Consider the following 27,792-nt stretch of genomic DNA (forward strand, 5'->3'; position numbering starts at 1 on the left):
GGAGGCTGTTTTCCAGGTCAAGAACCCACACAAATTGTGTTCCTGGGAAACAGGGCCCCAGGGTTCACCAGTCCTTGGCTGATGATAGACGTGACAAGGATTCATCTGGTCAGGGCCCGACTCCAAGTTGTACACTCACTTTTCTAAGAGCAGAGATACAAGCAAGAGGAGCATTCCAAGTGCTGGAAATGAGCAGGACTAAATGTGAAGAGCTCCCTAAAATTTAGCTTTTGAGAGTTAGTGATGAAGTCAAAACACACACCGTCAGGGGACTTTCCCTCCAAGATCCTGACTTTCTAGTCTTCTCGACTCAGGTCTACACTGCCAGAGGAAAGGGGGGCATTGATAGTGTAGGCAGCAAACCCAGATAAATTCAGGCCGCCTACAAAGGTCCATCTAGTCAAAGCTATGGTTTTTCTAGGTAGTCATTTATGGATGTGAGAGTTGGACTATAAAGAAAGCTGAGCACCGAAGAATTGATGCTTTTGAACTGTGGTGTTGGAGAGGACTCTTGAGAGGCTCTTGGACTGCAAGGAGATCAAGCCAGTCCATCCTAAGGAAATCAGTCCCGAATATTCTTTGGAAGGACTGGTGCTGAAGCTGAAACTCCAATACTTTGGCTATCTGATGGGAAGAACTGGCTCATTTGAAAAGACCCTGATGCTGGGAAAGATTGAGAACAGGAGGAGAAGGGGATGACAGAGGGTGAAATGGTTAGATGGCATCACCAGCTCAATGGACATGAGTTTGAGTAAGCTCCGGGAGTTGGTGATGGGCAGGGAGGCCTGGTGTGCTGTGATTCACGGGGTCGCAAAGAGTCGGACATGACTGAGCGACTGAACTGAACTGAACTGAATTAAAGGATAATTGCTTTACAATATTGTGATGGTTTTTGCCATACATCAGCGTGAAAAACTCTCACAGACAAACCCAGAGACACTGTTTAATGAGATATCTGGGCTTCTGGTGATGCAGTCACGTTGACGCATAGCAGCATCAGCCCTCCCTCCTTCCCTGCCCTCTCCCCCTCCCCCTTCCCCCTCTTTCTCCTTCCTCCTTTCCTCCCTCCCTCCCTCGGTACATTTTCCAATTGAACACACTTTAATTTCATCAGCTTGAAATTTTCACTTCAGACAAAACACCGATTGTTCAAATGAATTCATTGATTGCTCTGGTAATAATCTTGACTTTTTAAAACCCCATGGAATTTCCCTGCTAGGAAAACAGATTAAAAACGTGTTTTCCCCTTTGACATAAGTAAGAACTAATACTCCCATCAAGGTCAGCTCTCTGAGATAACCATGACATGTTCATATTAACAAAGACCTCCAAGACCTTGACAGTTGGCCTTGCTTTTCCTCTCACTTTAATTTATAAACCCGAACTCAAAGGTGAAGTTGTCTTTCCTTCCACGTTTTCTTTTACAGGAGATGCACACACTTGTTAGCTAGCCTTGTGGCCATCCACCGCGTACAGGGGAGAAGGTGAAGAGAAGAAAGGGGAGAGCAGACACTGGCTGAGCAGTGCCTGAGCTGGCTGCTCTGCTCTGTGTTTCCTGCGATTCTCACAATACTCTGCTCGGGGGTCAGAAGCCTCCTTTAGGGGGATAACAGCCAGGTAGGACAGCCGCCATGCTCTGCCCAGGACACCTTGAACTTGCAGACTGGTATGCAGTCATGTTATGTGGTTGCCATGACAAATTACCACAGACTTAGTGGCTTAAAATAACATAGATTTACTATCTTACAGTCCTGGAAGTCAGAAATTCAAAGTGAGTTCTGGGGCTGAATTGTGGGGTTGGAGAAGACTCTTGAGAGTCCCTTGGACGGCAAGGAGATCCAGCCAGTCCATCCTAAAGGAAATCAGTCCTGGGTGTACATTGGAAAGACTGATGCTGAAGCTGGAACTCCAATACTTAGGCCACCTCATGCGAAGAGTTGACTTATTGGAAAAGACCGTGATGCTGGGAGAGATTGAAGGTGGGAGGAGAAGGGGACGACAGAGGATGAGATGGTTGGATGGCATCACCGACTCGATGGACATGAGTTTGAGCAAACTCGGGGAGATAGTGAAGGACAGGGGAGCCTGGCATGCTGCAGTCCATGGGGTCCCAGAGTCAGGCATGACTTAGCGATTGAACAATAATAGCAATTATCTTACACTCCTGGAAGTCAGAAATTCAAAATGAGTTCTGGGGCTAAAATCAAGATGTACCCAGGACTGTTTCCTTCCGGTAACCCTGTGGAGAAATCTGTGTCCTTGCCTTTTCCAGCTTCTGGAGGCTGTCCTCTTTCCTTTTTTTAACAATTATATATATATATTTAATATCTATTTATTTGGCTGCACCAGGTCTTAGCCACAGCACCCTGTGGAGTGCCTGTCAGGTGTGGCGTGTGGGGTCGGACCTGGCCCCCTGCACTGGGAGTGTGGAAACTTAGCTTCTGGACCACCTGAGAAGTCCCTGTCCTCATTCCTTGACATGTGTCTCCGTTAGACCTTTCTCCTCTTGATTCCGTTGTCACTTCACCTTCTTTCTCTGCATCAACTCTCTCTCTTCCTACCTATGAAGGTACCCACGCCATTTTGACCACCCAGACCATCCAGGAAATCTCTCCATCCAGAATCCGTAGTTCAGTTGTATCTGCAAAGTCTCTTTTTGCCATATGAAGTCATATTCACCGGTTCCAGGGATTAGATGTAGATATTTGGAGGCGGGGGACTATTATTCAGCCTGCCACATGGGGCAAACAGTGTTGTGGTTATACAAATCCTTAAAAACAGAGCTTCTCTCTGAGGTATCTGTTGTTGTCAAAGATTTTTGGTAAAAAGTCACTTTTTAATATTGAACAAGCATGGGTATATAACAGAGAAAATTCAAAATTTTCATGACTTAAAATTTTTTTATCATAGGCAATTTCAAACTTTTGCAAAAGCAGCAAGAATAGTATTTTAAAACTCCATGGAATCATCACAACTTCAACAACCATCAAGTCCTAGGTAACTTAGCATCTGTATCTCCATTCACTTCCCTCATTCTGGACTATTGTGTAGCAAATTCTAATACATCATTTCATCTGTAAATATTTCATATTTCATACATATCTCTAAAGGAATTTTTTTTAAAGTAAAACCGTGGTACTGTTATCCCACCTAAAAATAGTTAATTGCATCAAACATCCAGTCAATACTCTAATTTTTCCAGTTTGCCTCATAATTTCTTTTACAGTTGATTTGTTCAAATCAGGAGGAAATGAGTTGCATGCGTTGCAGTTGGTTGAAACGACTTGTTAAATTTGTAGGCTCTGTCTTCCTTCTACTTTTTTTAAAATTTGGAATTTCTTTGTTGGGGAAAAGAGTTATCAACTCTGAAGAGTCTGCCAGTTAGATCCCACATTGTGTTAGTCATGTTCCCGATTCCCTGTATTTCCTGGAAAGTGAAGTTAGACCTAGAGGCTGGATCAGATTTAGGTTCAGTTTTTTATTGACAAGAATACCTCCTCGGTGTTGTGCTGTCTTACCCTCAGGAGACACATAATGTCTGGTTGTGTCTTTTCTGTGCAATATTATCAACCAGCGATATTCATTGTTGAGATCCATTGAAAAGTGAAAGTGAAGTTGCTCAGTCGCATCCGACTCTTTGCGACCCCATGGACTGTAGCCTACCAGGTTCCTCGGTCCATGGGATTTTCCAGGCAAGAATACTAGAGTGGGTTGCATTTCCTTCTCCAGGAGATCTTCCCGACCAGCGATTGAACCCAGGTCTCCTGCATTGTAGGCAGACGCTTTGCCGTCTAAGCCACCAGGGAAGATCCATTAACTATGGTAAAAATGATAATTTCTTTTCTTTTTTTTTTCTTTTGCCCACAAGGCTTACAAGATTTTAGTTCCCCAACCAGGGATTGAACCTATGTCCTCTGAAAAATAAAAATTGTGATTTCCTTATTTCATCATTTCTTTTTCACTTATTAGCTACCATCCTTCTAAATAAACAAACCAAAAAAGGAAAAATATCTTTGTTTATGAACTATCTGGTTACCTCAGATACAGTTCATATCAAGATGGGATAAATGTTTGATTTACTTCTTTTTGCCAGTTTTTAAAATAATAGTTGGATTTTCTAGCATCTTTCAGCAGTGAACAGTGAGAGGTTTTTTGTTTGTTTGTTTGTTTTGAGCTTGTGCAATGAAACTTTCTTATGTGTCCCATCCATTATAGCTACTGTACCAATGTACAGTTTACCTCATATTTGGAGAGTGAGAGCCTCCTCATGTTGGTTATATTAGAAGTTTGCTTTATTTGGTTTTTATAGCTTTTTTGCTTTCTGGAAGACAAGATGTTCCAGGCTCATTTTGTAGATTTCTTATCCCAGATCGAGGATTCAGCCGTTTCTCCAAGGAATACTGGTATTTTAGTGGGAAATATTCAGCTATCATAATCTGAATGTTAAAGGTGCTAATTGCTACTGAGTTGGTTACAGTGTTCAGGCCTATTCAACCTAGACAGCTAGGAAATGTTTATTCTTTAAAGCAAAAAAAAAAAAAAAAAAATCATGAGTTCATACCGATACATTTTTTTTTCCTATTTTAAATTTTTTCCCCTTTTCCTCACATGTGCGAAGTCACTTTAGTTGTGTCAGACTCTTTGTGACCGTATGGACCATAGCCTGCCAGGTTCCTCTGTCCCTGGGCTTCTCCAGGAAAGAATACTGAAGTGAGGTGCCATTCCCTCTTCCAGGGGATCTTCCCAGCCCAGGGATCAAACCTGCATTTCTTGTGGCTCCTGCATTGACGGGTGGGTTCTTTGCCCCTAGGGCCACCTGGGAAGCCCTTTGCTCGTACTGATACTGTTAAATTAAAAATCATCACCACAGAGGCTTTCCTTAAGCTTAACTTCCACGGCTGCATCTCTTTTTCCCAAAACTTCAAATCCTATTCTCCCCAAGTAATACTTACTCAATGTAAGCATTGGACAGAATACTTACTCAATGTAAGCATTGGACACAATACTTACTCAGTGTAAGCACTGGACACAATGCATGCAGAGTCTCAGAATAACGTGTGCTTAGTGACTCAGGCATGTCTGACTCTCGCGACCCGCGACCCCGTGGACTGCAGCCCGCCAGGCTCCTCTGTCCATGGGGTTCTCCAGGCAAGAATACTGGAGTGGGGGGCCATTTCCTTCTCCAGGGAATCTTCTGGATCCAGGAATCCAACCGGGGTCTCCTGCATTGCAGGCAGACTCTTTACCAACTGAACTATGAGGGAAGCCCTCAGAATAATAATATCAATATCAATAAGAACATGATTACTGAAAACAATTTAAGATCTTTTGTGAGGAGGCAGGGATTTTTTTTGTTTGTTTGTTTTTGCTTCTTGTTTTGGGTTTTTTTTTTTTTTTTTTTTTTTTGTCCTTAGAGTATCTCCAATGAAGTATATATAGTCAAATTTATTTATTTATTTTGGTCATACAGAGTGGCTTTCGGGATTTCAATTCCCCAAACAGAGATCAAGCCAGGGGCCCCAGCATGAAAGTGCCAAGTCCTGACCACCGGGTCATCAGGGAATTCCCTCAACTTCATGTTTTAAAGTCAATTAAAATAGTTCTATCTATGAAGTTATGCCACCATTAAATATATTAGATATTTCAATATGTAGAGATCACTTTTTTTAACTTTTTTTTTTTTAATTTTAAAATCTTTAATTCTTACATGTAGAGATCACTTTTTAAATATTTATTTTGTTTTATGGTTATATAATATTTATGCCTTCTCCCATTATTATTATATTTACATGATTCCAAAATAAAATATTACAAACTAAGGTATATTTGTAGATAAATTCCTTTCTACAGAGCTTGTAAAATCTGTATTCTTACTGGGCAGGAAACTGCCTGCTTTCCTGCATGATAGTCTGGGCTACAGATTATGGTGTCAAAACTTTTGAATTTTATCAGTCTGATAGCTGAGCTATTTATTTTCAGTGCAGTCAAAAAATGAGTGTGGTAGAGAATCTATTAAAAATATTGAATATTTGCCTTTCTTTAACTGTGACTATGCATGCCACATTCCTTGTTGCAGCACATATTTGAATAAGAAAGGAAACGTTCAAGACACATTGTCAAAGTTCAGTTGGACTTCCTTGGTGGCGTAGTGGATAAGAATCCACCTGGCAGTGCAGGGTTCCATCCCTGGTCCAGGAAGATCCCACATGCCATGGCGCAACTAAACCCCTGTGCCGCTACTCCTGAGTCCACGCTCTAGAGCCTGCGAGCCGCCGCTTCTGAAGCCCGCTCACTCGAGAGCTTCTGCTCCGCAATACGAGAACCCATTGCAGTGAGGCGACCACGCATTGCGAGGAAGAGTAGTTCACACTCACAGAAACTGGAGAAAGCCCATGCAAAGTAGCAAAGACCCAGTGCAGCCAAAAATAGAAAATAAGTAAAGAGAAATTATTAAAAGATAAAAAAGTGCAGTTATGTCTAAAAATGTCCACTATACATGGATCAAGATTAGAGTGGATAATCTAATTCCAACCTGAAATTGCTTGCCCTCTAAATTTTGAAATTTTCTAGCTTCTGAAATTGAGCTGTTGATGAGGAGTCTAAAGCCACTCTGATTCTTGCAACTTTTTCTTTTCTTTGAAACTTTGGCATCTTTTCTGAAGGTTGAAGTTCAGATATTTTACAATGCTAAGTCATAGTGTGAGATTATTTTATTTTTTGGCTGGGCAGTTAGTATATCCTTTCCATCTAAAGAGTCATATGTTTAGCTGAGAAACTGTATTATTATGTGTGAGTGTGTGTTAAGTCTTGCCCAACTGTGACCCTATGAACTGTAGCCCACCAGGCTCCTCTGTCAGTGGGATTCTCCTGGCAAGAATCCTGGAGTGGGTTGCCATGTCCTCTATTCCTTTGCTCATTTGCTCTCCGTCATTTGGTCTCCCCTGTCTGGTTAGTCAGATGTTGGGTCTCTTGCACTGATTGCTTATGCCTCTTATTTTTTCCTCACCTTTTATATTTCTTAGTTATTTTACTGTATTTTCTTCAATGTGAATTTTCTTTAGTGTTCCCTTCCAGTCCTTCTACCGTAGATGCAGCATTGCTTCGAATCTCTTGAAAGATACATAAGCCATACTGTGATACTGGGTAACAGGCAGGAAGGCCAGGGGTCTCCAAACGGAGGAAATCGCCTGCAAGTGTCAGGCATTTTTATCTCTCTTAAGCGGCAGGAGGAAACCAACTAGCAATATTTTTTCCTTCTCTATACACATTTAAAAGGAGGTTTCTCTTAAAATTCTGTGTTGCCAAAATGACACGTGGTTTCACCTGAAGTTAACTATTCTCAAACCTAGAGATAACCAATGCCTTTTCTTATGGAAATGTTTATCTTAAGCTATGCTAATATACTATGCATTTACCTCAAACTCTGTCTTCAAGCTTTTGGCTAGAACCTACTTGACAAACCAGTATGTTATACTCGATATTGTTCCTCTAATCTATGTAAATGAAACTATTTGTATGGTGATCTGCCCTTCTTCAAGATTCGAGTTTATCATTTTATGGCCCAGGATGAACCATTTAGTGCCAAGATTATCCCAAAATGCATCTTATGGGTGAGGGGCCTGGTGCCATTCTGAGTTTTAAGACATTCATTTCCCTGGTGGCTCAGAGGTTAAAGTGTCTGCCTGGAATGCAGGAGACAAGGGTTCAATCCCTGGGTAGGGAAGATCCCCTGGAGAAGGAAATGACAACCCACTCCAGTACTCTTGCCTGGAAAATCCCATGGAGGGAGGAGCCTGGTAGGCTACAGTCCATGGGGTCACAAAGAGTCGGACACGACTGAGCAACTTCACTTTCACTTTCACACTTTCTTTCATTAACAGACTGCTAGTGACTATATAACATCCAGCTGAAGACTAGCAGAGGGGTACTCTTTCTGCCCCCTTCTGATGCCTATGTCAGAAGCTTTCTCTATCTCCTTTATACTTTAATAAAACTTTATTACACCAAAAGCTCTGAGCGATCAAGCCTCGTCTATGGCCCCGGATTGAATTCTTCTCCTTCGGGGCCAAGAATCCCGGCGTCGTGATTCAACAACATCCTTTCAATACTTTAGGTCTCTGCCGTATTATTCCAGATCCAGGAGTCACAATCTTCACTTTTGGATCAATCTGTGTTGCATTTAGAGGTTTGGTATGTTTGATGCAGTTTATAATAAAAACTATTCCCCAAGACCTTCCTCTGGTTATATACACACACAAAACAAATAATGAAAAGAACTGGGGGAAACACAGGAGTGCTTGGAAAGAAAGCAAGAGACTGGCTTTAGAATTGCAAACTGGAGATATATTCTCCCTTACACTGCCATTCTCCAGAGTTAGCCCCCTCGAGAGATTATAGTTGGAATGCCTCAAGGCATTGTCAAATGTGAAAAGTGAAAAGAAAGTGAGAGTCACTCAGTCATGTCCGACTCTTTGCGACCCCAGGGACTGTACAGTCCATGGAATTCTCCAGGCCAGAATACTGGAGTGGGGAGACTGTATCAAATGTATGGCGTTATATTTCAACAATTTGGTACAGTGGTATGACCACTGTTTTTAGGAGCAAGAAACTGAGGTTTTAGATTAGAATCTGTGTTTTAGGACCCTTGGGAGTTAGTGACAGACACCTGATCCTAACTAGCTTAAACACCAGCAGGGTTTACTGGGAGCACGTTGAGAGGGGTGCCCACAGGACTGGGAACAGGGGTAACTGAGGTCCCGCTGTTACTCTCGATCTCTGCCTCACATCTTGCTTCTCCCTGAGGATCAGAGTCATGCAGACTATTCCACAGAGCTGGATACCCGACTGATGACAGTTCTGGGCTCATGATTCAAGAGGAAGGGGTGAGCAGATTCTCTCCCAAGCTTTGACCTGAAACATTCCAGGCATGGACTTGGACAGGCTCTCCTTCAGACACCAGGCTCACCTCGAACCAGTCTGCGGCCAGGAAGGTGGTGGCTAAGACTGATGTGAGGCCACCTCTGGGATAGGTCAGGAGTGGGGTGGGACCTTCAAGATGAGGAGCCCCACTGCAGCCACACTGTTGGAGTTGGGGAGGGGAAACAGCTTTCTCAAGAAAAGGGGAACAACGCTGGACCTGTCATAGCCCGGATGTCCACCAATCACTTCCACTAACCTGAGCCATGACTTCTGATCCAAACTGAATCTCAGCTCATCTATTTGAAGAGTAAGACGTGCAGTTGAAGCATCTCTGTGGTTCTTTTCCAGCTCAAACACATGCTTTTGCTGAAAAGTCACATGTCCGTCTCCTTATTCTTTTTTAACTTGCATGAGAATTAAACATCTCTGTTAAAGACCGGGAAATCGTGACTCCACACATTAACTAGGAGAGGGAAGCAGAACTATTCAAAGAATGTCTTTCCTCTGAGGACTTTTCAGAAGGTGCAGCCTATGCCTGCAGTTACTGTTTCACCCCCAGAACACAGATACAAATATCTACCTACCCTTTTCCCACGGCGTATTTTATCTCCCTAAGGAGGCTCTGATTGTGGCAGAAGGTCCCTGGGGGCTGAGTGGGGAGCGTGGCTTTCTCTCAGTGACAGCTGGTCGGGGAGGGCAATGCAACTGACATTTGGTCCCAGACATCTCTCTACTGGTAGCAGTTGGACCAAACACCCTTGAAATGCAGCTGCAACCAGCTCTCTATATACTAAAGGGGCCAGCTGGCTGACTCCAACGACCTGTAATCACTCCTTATTGTCACTCTATGTGTAAGGAAGTGCATGCAATTAACATCTAGTCCCTGATTGTAAGTGGACGCCATTAATTTCTGATTTTTCCAATGGCTAGAGTCATAAATTTTTTCCATCAAAACTATCAGGGTCTAGGTAGGAGGAAGAGGAGGAAAAAAAGGGAAAAAAACAAAAACTATCAAGATTTCATGCATTTCTTCTCCCATTTTCCCTGGCCCTTCTTTCCCTGAGTTATGCTTTGTCTCTCTTTCCCTAGTGTGAGCCATAGACATTCAATTAGACTAGTATTTTTTCTGTTAATTACACCAAGACTTTTGAACTCAGCCAGAAATGAGGGTTGAATCAGATAGTCCCAAGTAACCGGTATGTGGAGAAAGGTGGATTTAAGGATAGAATCAAGAGGAAACCTTATTGGAACTTCCCTGATGGTCCAATGGTTAAGACTCCGTGCTTCCAATACAGGGGGCATAGGTTTAATCCCTGGCCAGGGAACTGGGAAACTAAGCTGCCCTCCCCTCCACCACACACACACAGAATAGAACCTTATTTTGAATTTTGCTTCCTACTTTACCCTTAGAACCTCTTTGGTGAGGATGGCCCTCCCAAGACCCTAGGCAGGGACAAGGTGGTCTGTGGGTGAGCTTCTTTCCCTTTGTCCCTCCAGATCCACTCTCCATCCTGATGTGGATGGATCACCTCAATATGCTTTGCACTCTCTCTATTCCAGTTGCACCTGGGCAATGGGGAGCTCCAGCAGGGGACTGGAGGGAAGGATGAGAACACGGTCAAGGAGTTTAAACTGCAGCCTCCCTCCGTGGGAGGTCAGCTCCACTGGCTGCCTCCCTTGATGGGTGGGTGACCCTCTCAAGGTGGCCTGTTCTTCCCACCTCTGCTTTCTCTCCTGCATCCTTGTGGGTTGAGGGAGAGGTGGTGTCAGCTCCGAGGCTATTAACCTGGGTTCCTTCTACCTCTTGAGGTTTTCTCCTGTGTGCACTCTCCATCTTTGTTATCTGTCCCTTTATAAAGAAACCCTCCCCATATTTTTGGAATTTGACTGCCATTCCCTTAGGGAGTAGACAATTTTGCAGCCAACTTTAGCTGAAAACAGAATCTCAATGCTGAACCGACAGTATTCAGTCCAATATATTAACCCGCACTGCAATCTTCACTCCAGGATGAGAGTCACCCTCCTCCCCCAAAGGGGAATGTGCAGGGGGTCCTGACTCTAGTGGGGAAAGGGCATGGGACCAACTCCTCTCTCTTACCCCTCATCCACAGCCTGTTGACTCCATTCCTAGACTGAAATGGGGCACAGAGAGGACAGACCAGTCTCACCTGAACTGATTCTGTCATAACCAGGTTCTGCACCCTCTGGCCCGGCATGGTTAGAACCCATTCTCTCTCCTGGCCCCTCAAGACTGCCAGCACCCCAGTCCCCAGCTGCACAACGCCTGATTGGGATGGTCTCCCCTCTGGCTGGTGCTCCCCTCAGTCCTGGTTCTCCAGGGGGCCTTTCACACGTGGCTGCCCTCTCCTCTCATCCTTTCAGGTTATCTTCCTGGGCAGCACTGAAATTCTGGGTGACCCTCCCGTCGGTAAAGTTCGTGTCTAGTTGGCAGTCTGATCTGGCTCACTTTGTTGTGCTCCTTCAAACAGCTCAATGGCTGGATCGTCCCGCCAGCCACTGTGTCTGCAAACCCACAGGGGACCCACAGGCTCTGGGAATGGTTCCTTGAAGTCTCCTCTCAACAAACTGAAACAAGTGGAGAGATACCCTCAACCTCCTCTGTTGGGGGAGAGGACTGGAACTCACAACCCAGCCAGTCTCCAAAGAAACGCCTGTGGAGTCATGTCTGTTGCCACTTTCTCCAGCCTCTGATATTCCCCGGATGCGGGAGGAGGTTTAAGGGAGGGAGGGAGTTAGTTCTCCAATAGCCTCTCTGCAGATGCCTCTGGAGTGAGGGGTGGCAGTGGGGTGTGGGGGTGAGAGAAGCAATTGGTCTCATACACTCGGGCAGGTCATCTTTACCTCATCTTGGAGGCTCAGTTTTAACAGACTGTAATGGACTGTTACACATGCTCTTGCTGTTTAGTTGCTAAGTTGTATCCAACTCTTTTGCAATCCCATGGGCTGTAGCCCGCCAGGCTCCTCTGTCCATGGGGACTCTCCAGGCAAGAAGACTGGAGGGGGTTGCCATTCCCCTCTCTAGGGGAGCTTCCAGACCCAGGGATAGAACCCGGGTTTCCTGCATCGTAGGCAGATTCTTTAGCACTGAGCCACCTGGGAATGTAAGTTTTGAACTGCTAATAAAAAGAAACAAAACAAAACAGTTCAAATTGGCTTCCATAATAAAGAGAATTTTTTGGTTTGCATAATCGAAAAAGTCCAGAAATCAAGTGCTCTGTTTCTCTGTAATTCTCTCAGCTCTGTCCATCTCAGTATTTCTAAGGTGGCTGCCCTACAGCCCCGGTGTATGCTTCCTTGTTCATATCCAGGGAACAAAGAGGATCTCTCTTCCCTTAACTGCTGAACAAGTCTTGAGATTCACTCTGATTGGACGAAATTTGACTACATAGGCTAAGTTCTTATCCCAAGTCAATCCTACCACTGGGTGAGTACGACGCGCTGATTGGCTTAAGTCTGGTCTAGAAGCCATCCCAGCTCAATCTCTATGGGAGAGAGATGGGTCATCCTGGTTGGGTTAAACCTCTGGGGACCCATACCTGGAGCTGGTGATGAAGGTAGTGGAGGTGATGACTCTTAGACTCAGCTAAGAGAAGGGTGGGAAGGGTTATTCAGGAAGCAACTACACCCACCCAGTCCAAGGTCAGTTTACTCAAGCAACTCTTTTGTCCCAAGGTCATCCTACTCAAGTATCTCTTTGGTCCCTGCATAAAATATGATTTTGTGGGTATCTAAATATTTTATATTCATAATACAAACGTACTCATGACTTTAAAAGGCATTCATTCTGCTTTTCCCTGGAGAAGGGATGGCTACCCACTCTGGTGTTTTTGCTGGCGAATCCCATGGACAGAGGAGCCTAGAGTGGGCTATAGTCATTGGGGTTGCAAAGAGTTGGACAAGACTGAGCGACTAACACTTTTGCTTTGGCATGACTTTGCCGCTAGACATGGTCCATTGTATTTTTAATGCCCCACAAAAATGTTTTAAACTTTTAGGTCAAAGAAAATACTTTAAAATATCTTTCTATGTGCATTTTTATAGCAATACAGTTGTAAAATATTATCACTGTTCTTTTCTTTTTAAAGGTTTTGGAAAATTTAAATGGAGGCATGGGCCCAGCAAGGCACATGGACTGGTGTCCCTAGGACGAGGAACAAGGTAGACGGGTTCTTAGGACCCGTCAAAGCCATTAGGCAGCCCTGCTCGGCATTCCTTCTTCACTGTGCTATCCCACCACAGTATTTAGTGCTGCTGATAGGAAGTGCAGGCACGAAATTAAAAGGCGCTTGCCCCTTGGAAGAAAAGCTGTGACAAACCTCGACAGCACGTTAAAAAGCAGAGGTGAGACTTTGTCGATAAAGGTCTGTCTAGTCAAAGCTATGGTTTTTCCAATAGTCATGTATGGATGTGAGAGTTGGACTATAAAGAAAGCTGACCGCTGAAGAATTGATGCTTTTGAACTGCGGTGTTGGAGAAGACTCTTGAGAATCCCTTGGACTGCAAGGAGGTCACACCAGTCCATCCTAAAGGAAATCAGTTCTGAATATTTATTGGAAGGACTGATACTGAAGCTGAAACTCTAATACTCTGGCCACCTGATGGGAAGAACTGATTCACTGGAAAAGACCCCGATGCTGGGAAAGATTGCAGGCAGGAGGAGAAGGTGACAACAGAGGATGAGATGGTTGGATGGCATCATCGACTCAATGGACATGAGTTTGAGTAAACTCTGGGAGTTCATGATGGTCATGGAAGCCTGGCATGCTGCAGTCCATGGGGTCTCAAAGAGTCAGACACGACTGAGTGATTGAACTGAACTGAACAGGAACTTAAAGTCTGAATCAAAGAGATTATCCTTTGAACTCCAAGGTTACTACCCACTTACTTGTACCAGAGATACCGAGCTTGAAAATAGTAGTCCTGGGAAGTCAAGCCTGCCTCCACAAAAGCAGCAGCAGAGGGAAGGCGATTCATTCTATGGGTGAAATAAAAACCTAAAATATTCAAAGCATTTTCTTCTACTTGGAGGCTAATGAACATGGGCACAGTCTGCTAACATATTTTCATGCATATTATATCATGATTCCCATAACAACCCAACTCACTTAATCCACAAAGAATTCGATTCAGGGAAGGCAAGTATAACCTTCAAGTTTTCTACGCAATTATACCTCCAGGAAGGGTAGGTCAGCTCAAGGCTTTTGACTCCAAAGCTTTTGCCTTACTGCTAGTGCCCAGAGGCAATAAAATTGGAAGTCATTTTTTTTTGAAAAATAGTTTATCTCACCATGCAAAGTGGGCAGTGACTTAGGGCACACCCAAAGAGTTCTAAGAGCAGACCAGGGCCTTGGGGGTAACTTTCTTCCCAGACATGCTGCAAAGGTTGTCCATAATGCAGGTCCATTCCCCACCAGGCTTTCCCGTCCTAATCTGTGGTGCTTTAAGGTCAGAGGCCGGCTTCGGGGCAGCTGAGGAAGGCTAACCACCCACAAGGGAGGCTTGCTTGATGCATGGGGCCACTGGCTCCCAGATCCAGACAGCAGAGGCACTTCCATGCTTTTTAGCATCACCGCTGCTGCCCACACCGCCTCTCCAGCCTGTCCTTGCAGTGCTAGTCTGAGTGATCTGGGGCCCTCTCCACGGTATTACTTAGAGCAATAACAATCCACAAACGAAACACGCATTGGGGCGCTTCCACGACCCAGGTGCCTGGACACCGCAGCTAGTCCCTGCCTCCACTTCGAGCATGCGCGCTATCAGGCTGCCCTCCGACCCCGCCTCCCTCAGGCCCCGCCCTTTTGGTCCTCCACCGCCTCGCCCCGCCCCGCGCACGCCCAGGGGCGGTTTTTTTTTCCCTCCCGTGATGCTCCGCGGCGCGGGCGATTTGTAGCTAATGGAGGGCTCTTTGTCCCCGGAAGGATGTTCCTCTACAAGCTGTCCGTTTGGCCACAGGGGCGAGAGAGAAGACTCCTCTCTGTTAGGCAGGCGGCTCTCGGAAGACTCGAGCCGCCACCAGCTGCTGCAGGAGTGGGCGAACATGTGGAGCTCCGTGAGCGGAGACGCCTCGGTGGCCTGCTCTGAAAGGACGCGGCGCGAGGAGGCTGCGGAGCCGGCGGAGGGGCACAGGCCGCTGGTGTTTCTGTGCTCGCGCTGCCGGCGACCGCTGGGAGACTCGCTGAGCTGGGTGGCGAACCAGGAAGACACCAACTGCATCTTGCTGCGCTGTCAGTTCGGGCTGGGTCGGGTGGTGGGACTTAGGACTAAGGGTTGCCTTCTTCCTGGTGTGCGGCACCTGGGCGGCCCCGGAAGAGGCGGGGGTGTTTTGGAGCAACTCAGGATCTTTAAAAGCAGAAAAATCCCGAGAGGCTGAGCTGTTCCAGAAAACGGGCAGGAGGAGAGTCATCCCTGCATCTTAGGCTTACTCGTGGAAGTCCTTTTCTGGGGTCCCCCATCCCAGAAGAGCAATGGATGAATCAACAACGTCGTGGGCATGACTTAGGGGGAAAAAAAAGTCAACCAACCAGGTTGTAAGCATTTAAGGTGTAGCTACTCTGTGTTATTCCTCATAGAAATTAGTGGGCTCTGTTAATCGGTAATATTGTTAATTGTTTATTTAGGAAATTAAGCTTTTCAGCGGCCTGCTTCCTGCAGGGGATGTCAGGATTGATTTTTCAGATCCTAATAGTTTTATCAGCGGACGCCTTTAGTCTGAAGTGTTAACAACTTCAGAGTTGACGAATCATAATGCTGTTATAAAAATTGAAGGAGGCTTGCAATAAAAGCACTAACAACCCTCACAAAATTGGAGAGGAAGGAGGATGTGGTAAAAGGGTGAAGAAGGTCAGAGTTGTAGCTTTTAATACTGATTCTACCTGTATGTTTCCCCAGTTTCTTTGTTTTGCTGTTTTCATAGTACTTATTTAGGGAAGTGGTTCACTGAGTTATCACTAAGTTTTCTGAGTTACCACTGAGTGGTTTTCTGAGTTAATGTAAAAATGACTGTTCTTTTTGAAATTGTGGTTTTCAAGATTAAATTTCTGCTATATCTGAATTCTGTAAATATTTTTAATGGCAGAAATTCACCACCGATTTATTGACATTTGTGGGAAGTTTTCCTCCCTGGGATGTATTGGGAAGAAAGGAGAGCAGTGTCCACCTGTTACCTGAAACTTTTTGAAGTCTGTTTTCCTTAAGGATGCACTTAACAATAATTGCTGAATCTTTTTCGGTTGTTAAACATAAGCCTCAGAACATACATTTCCCATAGTAATTCATTGAGATTAATCTTTCACATCTGTTAAAATCAAACAATGCAGAAGGGTGTAAAAGTAAAAAGGACTTGTCCCCAAATCTTATCCCCGATCCTGACACTCTCAAGGCCCCAGAGTTCAACATGCTTTATTCCCATTCATACGTCCAGATACTCTCCATGCATATATGAGCATGTTTAAACATACATTTTTTTGGAATTCCCTAAACATATAAATTTTCAAAAACACCCTTGGGATAATGTTTATACTGTTAAGCATCCTTACCTTTTTATTCTGCATCTATATTCTGAGTATTTTTCCATGTTAGTGCATATAGGCATGCTGCTGCTGCTAAGTCACTTCAGTCGTGTCCAACTCTGTGTGACCCCATAGACGGCAGCCCACCAGGCTCCGCCATCCCTGGGATTCTCCAGGCAAGAACACTGGAGTGGGTTGCCATTTCCTTCTCCATACATGAAAGTGAAGTCACTGAGTCGGGCATAATTCACAGTTTTGGCAGCTGCCTCTTGTACCTCACCTGTGTAGGTGATGGCCCTCAACTGCGTGGGTTTAAATCCTGGTCTTCCACTTACTAGCTGTGTCTTGGGGCAAGCTACATAGCCTCTCTCTGCTTCAGTTTTCTCTGTAGACTTGAGGATAATACTTACATGCGGTAATTAGGAGGACTAAGCGAGTTAGTGTGTGTCCTGTGCTAAGAAGAAATAGGAAGTGCCACTTAAGTGACATCCTTAATGGAGATGCTGTTCATCCTCCTAGTCTGCCCCTGTTGATAGAGGTCTAGGTTTTTTCCCAGGGTTGCTGCTTTAGAACCACATGTATATATCTGGGTTGAGATTTTGCTACAGTCCGAGGGCCTTTGTAGGCTGTTATAATTGAGAATCTCAATCTTCATTCTAAAAATGAAAACAAGAGTCTGTTTCAGTGAATGCGGCGTTTAAGCTGGAGAGTGATAGGACTTAGGCTTTTCTTTGGAGGGTGCGCTGAAGAGAAGAATAAGCACGGAAGTGGGGGGTCAGTCCGGGGCCAGCACAGCTGCTCAGGGAGGGGAGGCGGTGGCTGTGTGGGGCTGGACGGAGGGTCATGAGCTAGAACGGACAGGACTTCTCAGAGGAGTGTCTGAAGGGGAGCAGGGTAAGGAGATGATGAGTGTAGGGTGACATCGATTTCTGATCTGAGCGGTGGGCAGATGGCAGTGGGGTTTGCTGAGTTAAGGTAGACTGTAGAGGAGGTGAACTCAAGAGTCTGTTCTGATGCCCTTTCTTCATGTCCCTCCACCTTTGGTATGTCATGAATTTGGATGCTCTGGGAATGTTTCCTGTTGCTTCTAGGGTTCAGCTGTGACCCCTGTTCAAGTTGTGGTCTAAAAGATTTGGGGCTGGGTTCCTGTGGACCCTCTCTGCTGCTGCTGCTGCTAAGTTGCTTCAGTCATGTCTGACTCTGTGAGACCCCATAGACGGCAGCCCACCAGCCTCCGCCGTCCCTGGGATTCTCCAGGCAAGAACACTGGAGTGGGTTGCCATTTCCTTTTCCAATGTATGAAGGTGAAAAGGGGAAGTGAAGTCACTCAGTCGGTGTCTGACTCTTCGCTACCCCATGGACTGCAGCCTCCCAGCCTCTTCCGCCCTTGGGATTTTCCAGGCAAGAGTACTGGAGTAGGTTGCCATTGCCTTCTCTCTGCTGCTTATAGGGAAATGAGCTCTGTATTTGAGACTTGGAAATGTATGCCCAGACTTGTGGCCTGCCAGAGAAGGAAATGGCAGCCTGCTCCAGTACTCTTGCCTGGAACATCCCATGGATGGCGGAGCCTGGTAGGCTGCCATCCATGGGGTCGGAAAGAGTCAGACACGACTGAGCAACCTCACTCACTCACTCTGGGTTAATCCCTGTTTCACTGTGTTTGGCGGGTATACTTGATAGTCTGTGATGAGGTTCTGATTGTTCCAAGTTTCACCGTCAATTGAATTTTTTCTTCCCTGATTGTTCTAAATTTTACCATCAATTGAATTTTTTCTTCCTAATTTTATTCATTTTGTTAATTTCAGTGTTTTCTGGGAAGGGAAGGAAATAACTCTTATTCTGCTGTTTTTCCAGGAGACCCTATACCCTTAGTTTTAAACCACTGTGTGTGTGACTTTTGGGCCTTTGTTTTTTTTCTGGCTTTCTGAGTTCTAAAATTAAAGTTGAATTAGAAGTTCTCTAAATACCTGCATGTGTCTTATATCAAACCACATTAATACTTTGTTGTTACGTCTTTCCAGGTGTTACCTGTAATGTTTCTGTGAATGAGGAACAGATGCTGTCCAAACGTAAACATGATAATTGTTGGTGAGTAAAGCTATATCTATATGAGTATGTATGTTTTCATTTTTTTAAATAAAAATATTTGAAAAGATCATCAGCAGTAAAATTTGGGATAAAACTTTTTTCATGGTGTGTGAGTGTGCTTAGTTTAGTTGCTCAGTCGTGTCTGACTCTTTGCAACCCCAAGGACTGTAGCCCTCCAGGCTTCTCTGGAGGAGGATTCCGTGGGGGTTCTCCAGGCAACAGGACTGGAGTGGGTTGCCATGCCCTCCTTCAGAGGAGCTTCCCAAGCCAGGAATCCACCTGAAATGCAGGAGACCTGGGTTCGATTCCACTAGGGAAGCCCTTTTTCATGGTGATATCAAATCAGTCATTGTGCGTGCTTAGTTACTTCAGTCGTGTCTGACTCTTTGCAAGCCTGTGGGCTGTAGCCCGCCAGGCTCCTCTGTCCATGGGATCCTCCAGGCAGGGATACTGCTGCGGGTTACTGTGTCCTCCTCCAGGGGATCTTGCTGACCAGGGATCGAGCCCACGTCTCTTACATCTGCTGCATTGGCAGGTGGTTTCCTGAGTGACAGTGGGCGCCTGTAGATTTAAGATGGAAGAGTTTCTAAACTTCTCAAGGCCTGTTCCAACACTTCCATTTTGGGTGTTTGGCTTGGACCTGAAGGTCATTGAAAATAAAAACAGGAAAAGAAAGTATCTTTATCATGGAATCTCTGAGCCAAAGAATGCTTTAGGTAAACGCTCCCGACTTTTCATGCCGTAGCTCCCATAGACAGTGCTGATGCGGCACATACAGACGTGTGGCCCACTGAGGTAAAGTCAGGGCTGTGCACCCGGCGGCACGGGGCTGCAGCTGTCCCAGGCCCTGCTCTATCTCTCCAGGCGTTGAAGGGGCCACTGTCCTGCTCTACCCGCCACCGTCCACTGCAAGCAGCATCCTCAGCAAACTAAATGGGAAGCTCTGCTTTGAAGAATTTGCCCAAAAGTTGTCTTACTGATGCATGTGAATAAGTGGTACACAAGCAATTCAACAAAAATGAATAATCATATATTAAAATTTTATTATTTTTTATTTATTTTAATATTTATCTATTTGGCCCCACAGGGTCTTCATGGTGGCTCTTGGGATCTTTGCTCTTTGGTTGTGGACTCTTTAGTGTGCAAACTCTTAATTGTGGCACGTGGGATCTAGTTCCCTCATCCCCAAGGGTCAAACCTGGGCCCCCTGCACTGGGGAGCTCAGAGTCTCAGCCGCTGGACCACCAGGGAAGTCCCTATTTTTTTTTTTTAATTTTAAAACATTGGTTTTTCATTTCTAGTAATGTTAGAGTGTCCTACTCAAATAAAGTATAGTTTCATTTAAAAAATTACTCTCTTTAAGGAGAATTTAAAGTCATAATAGGACAGGTGGCGTGCGAATGTAGCAGAAATTGTACTGCTGGCACGCTGGTAGTAGCAATTTGGAAAACCCAGCCTTGGATCATTTCTCCCTTTATTGATGAAGAAAATGAGGCCTGGGGAGGTTTACAGCCTCACCAAGGACATAGGCCGTTAGCAGGAGCTAATGATGGTGCTTTGCTGTCCCTTTGCTTCCTGCAGAGTGTCCTCTACTTCCCAGTTCCAGTCATTCTGGTGTCAGCTTACAGCTTTGCTGTCGCGCACTTGATATTTTTCATTACATTGACTCTGAGTTTTTATTTGTTTATTTTAAAAGGAATCTGTATGACTGCCATGAATGTATCAATTGCTGTTGAGTGAGTGAGTGAGTGAAGTCGCTCAGTCGTGTCTGACTCTTTGCGACCCCATGGATGGTAGCCTACCAGGCTCCACCGTCCATGGGATTTTCCAGGCAAGAATACTGGAGTGGGCTGCCATTTCCTTCTCCAGTGGATCTTCCCAAACCAGGGACTGAACCCGGGTCTCCGGCAGACAGGTGCTTTACCGTCTGAGCCACAAGTCTGCGCATGTCGAAAGTAACTGTGATGATAATTACAGTGGAAACAAATGTTATTAAATTCTAGCTGAGATACCCCTGGCTGGCTGGTTCTGAGCCCGAGGTCTGTCCTCTTACAGTTAAAAGATTTGCAGCTGTGACATACACATTAAAGACCTCTAGCACCAGGCTGAGACTTTTCTGTCCTTCATAATCAAGATTTCTAGAGAACTGAAAAGGGAATCGACTCTTGCTCTGAGTCAGTGTTGTGAGTTCTGCTCGCTTGTATCACCTGAACCCCATCCTTTATGCCAAACTATAGCTCATGGGCCAAGCGCCTGTTTTTATAAACATGTTTTTATTGGAGTGCAGGTCATTCAGTCATGTGTTATCTGTGGTGGCTACCATGCCACAGTGGTAGAGACAAGTAGTTGCAGTAGACTCCACATGGCCTGCAAGCCTGAAATACTTGTTCTCTGACTCATCACAGAAAAAAATCTGCCTATCCCTGCCCCAGGGCATTAATGATCTTCGGTGGACAATGTGACATTTAAAGAACATGTACGATCTTTTTGCCTTATTTCAGAATTTTAGTTAATTTTTAATACGAGATTGAGGCATTTACATTCTACAAAAGCAGCATCTTCTTATACTATTCTCATCTTTTTTGTTTTTCTGAATATTTATTTTTGTCTGTGCTCCGTCTTCATTGCTGTGCATGGGCTTTCTCTAGTTCTGGCGAGCTGGGACTGCTCTCTAGCTGGCGGTGTTCGAGCTTCTCATTGTGGTGGCTTGTTGTGGAGCATGGGCCCTAGGAGCTCGGGCTTCAGCGCAGGCTTAATTGCTCCACGGCATGTGGAATCTTCCTGGGCTAGGGATCGAACCCTTGTCCCCTGCATTGGCAGGTGGATTCTTATCCATTGTACCACCAAGGAAATCCAGCATACTCTCTGCTTTGTCACTTGTGTGCATGCTGTCTGTCACTGGATACTGAAGGCAGTGTGACCTGGAAGTGCTTTCAAATGTAAGCATCTTACTATCATTTTTTTTTTCCTTTTTATACATAGGACCTAGTAGGGTCAGGATAACATACTTCAGCAACTTAAAAGTTTAGGTGTTTACAGATCTCAACAATGGGGTGTTTGTGGTAACCAGTCACTAAAGGGTGACGTTTCTTGTTGCAGCATCCTGCAGACTTTGTACTGCACAGGTTGTTCACTCAGCCTCGGCTACCTGTACAGGTGCACACCCAAGGATCTAGACTACAAGAGGGACATGTTCTGCCTTAGTGTTGAAGCCATTGAAAGGTATGTTTGAGGCATACATGAGTAGCTCATCACTGAATTCTCAGAAAGTTGTTTGCAGACAAATTGGTATGAAAATTTGGAGACTAAACATTGTTTGGTTAAAATATGTTTTTAAATAATAATTTCTGACCCTAAAGCAAGTGATTTTTGTTGTTGTTTGGACCTGACTTATTTGCTGTTGGAAAAGTCTGTCATGCTAAATTGTAGAAGAAAGCCCTGTGAGAACATTTTGCAGAGTAAAAATTGGCTGTTTTCCTTAATTAAATTTAGTAGGATTTTTTTTTAAAGCAATTGTGTGTATCAATATATTTTGTCCATTTTATTTTTTCCTCTAGTTTTTAGTCTAGTATAATAACTTGAAGAAATAGGAATTTCAGAAATGGTCGGGAAAGAAGTCCCTTCTGGAAAAGTAGAAATGCAAAGTCCAGCTGTTTCCTAGAGGACTAAATAACTGCCTGCTGTTTTGAGAGATGCAAGGAAGTACCTTCATTTTTCAAGACTTCTAAAAGGTGTTTGGAGACAACGTGAATTAGGGTCTGATGACATATATCTTACTGACCCTTTAGTTCATTAACCTTTTAAAATTGGAAACAAATTTAATTGACCCCAATGTCTTTTCACTTATCCTGGAAATGATGTAACTCTCAAGACTTTAGAGATTGTTGTTTAGTAGCTCAGTCATGTCCAACTCTTTATTACCCCATAAACTGTAGCCCTCCAGACTCTTTTGTCCATGAGATTCTCCAAGCAAGAATACTGGAGTGGGTTGCCATTTCCTTCTCCAGGGGATCTTCCTGACCCAGGGATCGAACCCGTATCTCCTGCATTGGTGGGTGGGTTCTTACCGCTGAGCCACCAGTTAGAGAGGTTTTCTTAGAGATGCCTAGGAAACCTTAAATATCAAGAAAGAAGAACAAAAGTGCCTACACTTTCATTACTTGAAGTATGTTGTCACTTTGTTGAATTTCTTAGATTTTTCTCTTTTAAAAAATTTAGAATAGTATTCTTTTTATTATAATTTTTCATTTAATTATTTTTTGATTACTACAGTTTTACCACCATCTTTGAAACTGGACAAGTTTGGATCAAAATTGTGAAATCTGCAAACTTTTTACAGCCTTTAACACAAGAGAATAATGTAGCAAGTACTGCTCATTGATGTAAAGCATGCAGGCCCACCTGGGGAGAAATCAGATCTGATTTGGTTTTATTTATTTATTTATTTTTTTAATTGCTTTCATTCACTTTATTTTTTTTTTTTTAAGATTTAAAATGTTTTATTTTTTTTCTTTTTTTAAATTTTAAGATCTTTAATTCTTACATGCGTTCCCAAACATGAACCCCCCTCCCACCTCCCTCCCCATAACATCTCTCTGGGTCATCCCCATGCACCAGCTCCAAGCATGCTGTATCCTGCATCAGACATAGACTGGTGATTCAATTCTTACATGATAGTATACATGTTAGAATGTCATCCTCCCAATTCATCCCACCCTCTCCCTCTCCCTCTGAGTCCAAAAGTCCATTATACACATCTGTGTCTCTTTCCCTGTCTTGTATACAGGGTCGTCATTGCCATCTTCCTAAATTCCATATATATGTGTTAGTATATACTGTATTGGTGTTTTTCTTTCTGGCTTACTTCACTCTGTATAATCGGCTCCAGTTTCATCCATCTCATCAGAACTGATTCAAATGAATTCTTTTTAACGGCTGAGTAATACTCCATTGTGTATATGTACCACAGCTTTCTTATTGATTTGGTTTTAATATGTAAATAGAAGACTCATGCCCAAACAACTGCTCCCTTAATCTCCATGGGAATTTTACCAAGACTTGTGAAAATTATGTCGGGGAGAGGACAAGTATGAGTGACATAAAATCTTAAACAAGTATGGTTGGTACAGAACTTTAAAAATGATCCATATCTGTATTTCTGCACAGAGGATCCTAGTATCGAAGCTGTTCTTTCCCCAATAGTTGAATTTAAGGAAAAGTTACCTCATAGGGCAGAATTTAAATGACAGGGAACCAGGTGTGTTTTAGAAATGGATGCCCTCCGTAATGTTTATTTATAGCATTATAAATTAATCAGTGCCATTTAATTTTCCGCATCTCATTTTTCTTTTCTAAATAAGATATTAACTGCCTTCTGTAATTTTTCTTTTGATGACATTTTTTAGAAATTTAATCAATTAATCTTGGGTTTCCAACAGAAGACTGTTTATATTTAACAGAAGTGACATACTGAAGTTGTTACACGTGGTGAAAGACTTCTAAAGAAATACAAACGAATGAAGGTTTTTATGTTTGTTTTTTTTTGAGAAATAACAGCACCTTCTCCACTGTTGAGATTTATTTGGTTGCCAGAGCTGGGCTTGTTTTCTTCCATTGCTAGGCCAGTTATATTTTCAAATTGTAGCATGTCATCCGGAGAAGGCGATGGCACCCCACTCTAGGACTCTTGCCTGGAAAATCCCATGGATGGAGGAGCCTGGTGGGCTGCAGTCCATGGGGTTGCTAAGAGTCGGACACGACTTCACGACTTCACTTTCATTTTCACTTTCATGCATTGGAGAAGGAAATGGCAACCCACTCCAGTGTTCTTGCCTGGAGAATCCCAGGGACGGGGGAGCGTGGTGGGCTGCTGTCTATGGGGTTTCAGGGAGTCAGACATGACTGAAGCGACTTAGCAGCAGCAGCAGCATGTCATCACCTCAGAGAGCAGAGCAAAACATGAGTTATAAAATAACTGTTGAAGTTGCCGAAATCTAGGTAATCAACAATTGATGCTACAGATTACATACTAAAAGTCGACACTTGAAAATGCACAAAAACTTGAAAATGCACATGTTCTTGAAAAGTTATATAAAACAGTGGCTTCTTCAGGATCTTTTAAAACTTCAAAATGTTACTGTTGTACCACCCAGCTTACTAAAGAGCCAGTTTTATTCCCAATAATGAAATATAGCATTGAGAAATATGTAGAGCTCTTGGACAAAGCTGTTATGGAGAATAACATGATTTCATGTAGTTCAGCTTCCTATGTAGTTTTCTATTAACAAAAGTAATTGTTTTATGTGTATACTCGGTACTAATATATACTTCAATATACTTTGAGTTTTAATGTTATCAATATAAACTTTATATTTACTCCCTTCTCATATTTTAACTTTGTATTGTACTGTACTTCAGTTATGTTTTAGGGTCATCTGAAAAGCAAATTGTGTCAGAAGACAAAGAGCTTTTTAATCTTGAAAGTAGAGTTGAAATAGAAAAATCTCTAAAGGAGGTAATTTTGTTCTGCACTTTTTGTATCTTTGTATAAACAACTTCCAGTCAATGACCAAGTGCTGCTCCATGAATAATTCTTAATTGTGTCTTCTCTTTTGATCTTAGCATTCATGGTGAGAGAGTGCTTATTTTATTTCAGTTGTTAGTAAAGTTGATTTACTGGGAACCAAACTACAAATTAAGCCAAAACTTTATGGAAAAAATTATAAAGACATTCCGTGCTAAATCAAAGCAGTATGTATTCTAAAACTATTAAAATAGAAATATATCTTTAAATCAGTATTTGATTTGATTTGATTTTCATGGTGAAAACAGCCTTGTTTTTGAATGTTAACATCCTGTCACAGGCAAGATAGTGGTGAATAAATGTAAAAGCTATGGATCAGAGGTTGAGAGCTACTATTAATAGGCTCATGTCTTATTTAAATAGAATTCCATTAAATAAACACAGATATATATAATGTATAACATAGCAGAAATTATATTAACGATCAACATTTAAATCATATTTAACCATGTATGATTTTAATCATATGTATTTTTTTCTATTTTTTCCATTTGATAGATGGAAGATGTTTTGAAAGCCTTGCAAACAAAGCTTTGGGAAGTCGAATCAAAACTGTCCTTTACCAGTTGTAAAAGCTGAATTGGTTCCAAGGCCCACATTCTGCAGGCCTCTGCTGATGGAGTTCTTTCATATGTAGCAATTCTTGTTATAGTATACTTCACTTAGAACTGAAAGAGTTGGAAACAGTCATGTACATTGTATCCTCTTGTACTGACTGGCTGGTCACGTGAGAAGAACTGGAGAACTTTTCTGGCTGTTTGATGGTAAAGAGGTGATTGTTTCCTACACTCCAGTTTTAAAGTCATGATAATTGCTGAAATTTAAAGAGTTGTTGTTTTGATAACAAACTGCTATAATTTTTTGAATGGTTTTCTCCTCTGTACCGATTCGTTATTTTTTATTTCCTATTTTTAAACTATTTTTCACTTTTAATAGTTTGGGCATTGTTTAATATTGAGTGCTTGGAAAATCTTAGAGGTGTTTCCATCTACTGTGTGGTTGAATCTTCTTTGAAAACTAATGAATACAGCTTTCTGGAGAAACTGGTCAGTTGAATTATTTGTCAAAACTCTGAAACCTTGCACAAGAGTAGATTAGCTTGTATTCTGTTGGTGGTTGGATTCCGTCTGGTCCTGTTTATTTACTCCTGTGTGCTTGCTTAGCCGCTCAGTCGTGTCGGACTTTGCAGCCCTGTGGACGGTAGCCCTCTAGGCTGCTCTGTCCATGGGGTTTTACAGGCAAGATTGCTGGAGTAGGGTGCCGTTTCCTTCTCCAGGAATCAAACCTGTGTCTGCTGCATTGCAGGGGGATGCTTTACCTGCTGAGCCGTCAGGGAAGCCCTTGTTAACTACCGTATGCCCCGTAATCTGGCAGCATAGTCACCAAGGAGAGCAGTAATCATTCCCAAGGGTGGGATTCTGGGAGAACTTTCAGTTTTCATAATGTAAGACTTCTAGTAAGCGCTTGTTATTTTTATAATGAGGGGGAAAATAAAGATGAAAGCAAAGTGCTTTACAATTGATTTTTATGAAACAGTTGTTTAAATGAGCTCAGAAATCCTGCTGTCATTAAATAACACACATTTACTGGGCATGGCAGTGTAAGGGGTCCTGGTCAGAACTCTAAAGGTAACCCCAAATTCCCCCAGCTCCTACTCTGTTTTTGAGTATAAATGAGGCCACCTAACATTAGTATTCAGCGTGTTTGAGTAACTTAACTCAATTTCTGCTCGGAACCTCCCCAATTGTTTCTGAGAATACCTCAAGTTGTCATGGCAAAAGGTCCTAAGTCAGATTGACTTGATCGTTGATCATTCACAATTGCTAAGTTCTTTTTGAGAGATTGTCCGCAGCCTCTAATCGTCTGAAGTTAGTAAGCTGTCCAGGTCTCTTCTCAACACCTGCTGGCAATAGTCACCCTGCCTCAGTAAGCTTGATGCGGTCCCCAGGGTCTGTCATTGTAGGTGTTTCGGTGGCGCTTGTGTGAAAGTTCATTTAGAACAGATGGGAGAGTTATTTTAACCGAGAGATTCAGCTGACTTTCTAGTCGGCATGGGTAACTGTTCTCCACTCACTGTCAGGGCCATTCCAGTTTGGCTCCTTAATTCCTTTTACCCTGTTCATCCTGGGCTACAATTTCTAGCCACTCCATACACCTTGAAAACGACTCATTTCTCCAATGCAGAGTAATTTCTAATATCCAGCAGTGCTAACCAAGCCTCTCTTGTGGTTCAGGAAATAAACAGCCCAAGTGCCTTTGTGGCAGTTTGGGCCTTTGGTTAGCATTTCCCTGTACACTCTGTGTGTTTGGAGTTTTATTTCCAGTGAGGGTCCTTCAGACGAAGTTAGCTTAAACCATGTGGGTGGAGAACTCACACACAGTTATCACACAGTCTTTGTTGAAGCATCTGAAAGCAAATCCCAGGAAATAGCCGTGTCTCCGTGTAAGGCACAGTCTGTGTCTCTGGCCTCTGTGATGTTGCTGAAAGAGTGGGCTTACTATCACCGTGGGGAAGAGAGCTCTGAGGCTCCCACACTGCCTACTCGACGGGTCCATGTGGGACAGCCTCGTCCTCCGCAGGCTGCCCTGTGGCGCTTTGGAGGAGGGCCCGTCCTCACACTCTGGGTCAGCCTCTGCTGAAACCAACCACCCCTTTCTCTGAAGCCTACTGAC

At 43.5% G+C, this 27,792-nt stretch overlaps 1 protein-coding gene across 2 annotated transcripts; it reads left to right on the plus strand.

Annotated features, from left to right (window-relative positions):
- MIS18A (MIS18 kinetochore protein A) lies at positions 14,809-26,165 on the plus strand. 2 transcript variants are annotated; one of them, XM_005674693.2, is made up of 5 exons: positions 14,809-15,164; positions 18,470-18,536; positions 21,636-21,758; positions 24,954-25,050; positions 25,618-26,165. In XM_005674693.2, the coding sequence occupies exons 1-5, from the start codon at positions 14,834-14,836 to the stop codon at positions 25,696-25,698; spliced, it is 699 nt and encodes a 232-aa protein (XP_005674750.2). In that variant the 5' UTR covers positions 14,809-14,833; the 3' UTR covers positions 25,699-26,165. The 2 variants fall into 2 exon arrangements, with proteins under 2 accessions (XP_005674750.2, XP_017903536.1); XM_018048047.1 differs by lacking the exon at positions 21,636-21,758.

This window comes from Capra hircus, chromosome 1, assembly GCF_001704415.2.
Source record: "Capra hircus breed San Clemente chromosome 1, ASM170441v1, whole genome shotgun sequence".
NCBI classification, from domain to species: Eukaryota; Metazoa; Chordata; class Mammalia; order Artiodactyla; family Bovidae; genus Capra; species Capra hircus.

Coding starts and splice junctions, on each gene's coding strand:
- MIS18A (XM_005674693.2), top strand. CDS start 14,834: ATGGAGGGCTCTTTGTCCCCGGAAGGATGTTCCTCTACAAGCTGTCCG. Junction 18,537..21,635: donor CGTAAACATGATAATTGTTG/GTGAGTAAAGCT, acceptor TTCTTGTTGCAG/CATCCTGCAGACTTTGTACT. Junction 25,051..25,617: donor TAGAAAAATCTCTAAAGGAG/GTAATTTTGTTC, acceptor TCCATTTGATAG/ATGGAAGATGTTTTGAAAGC.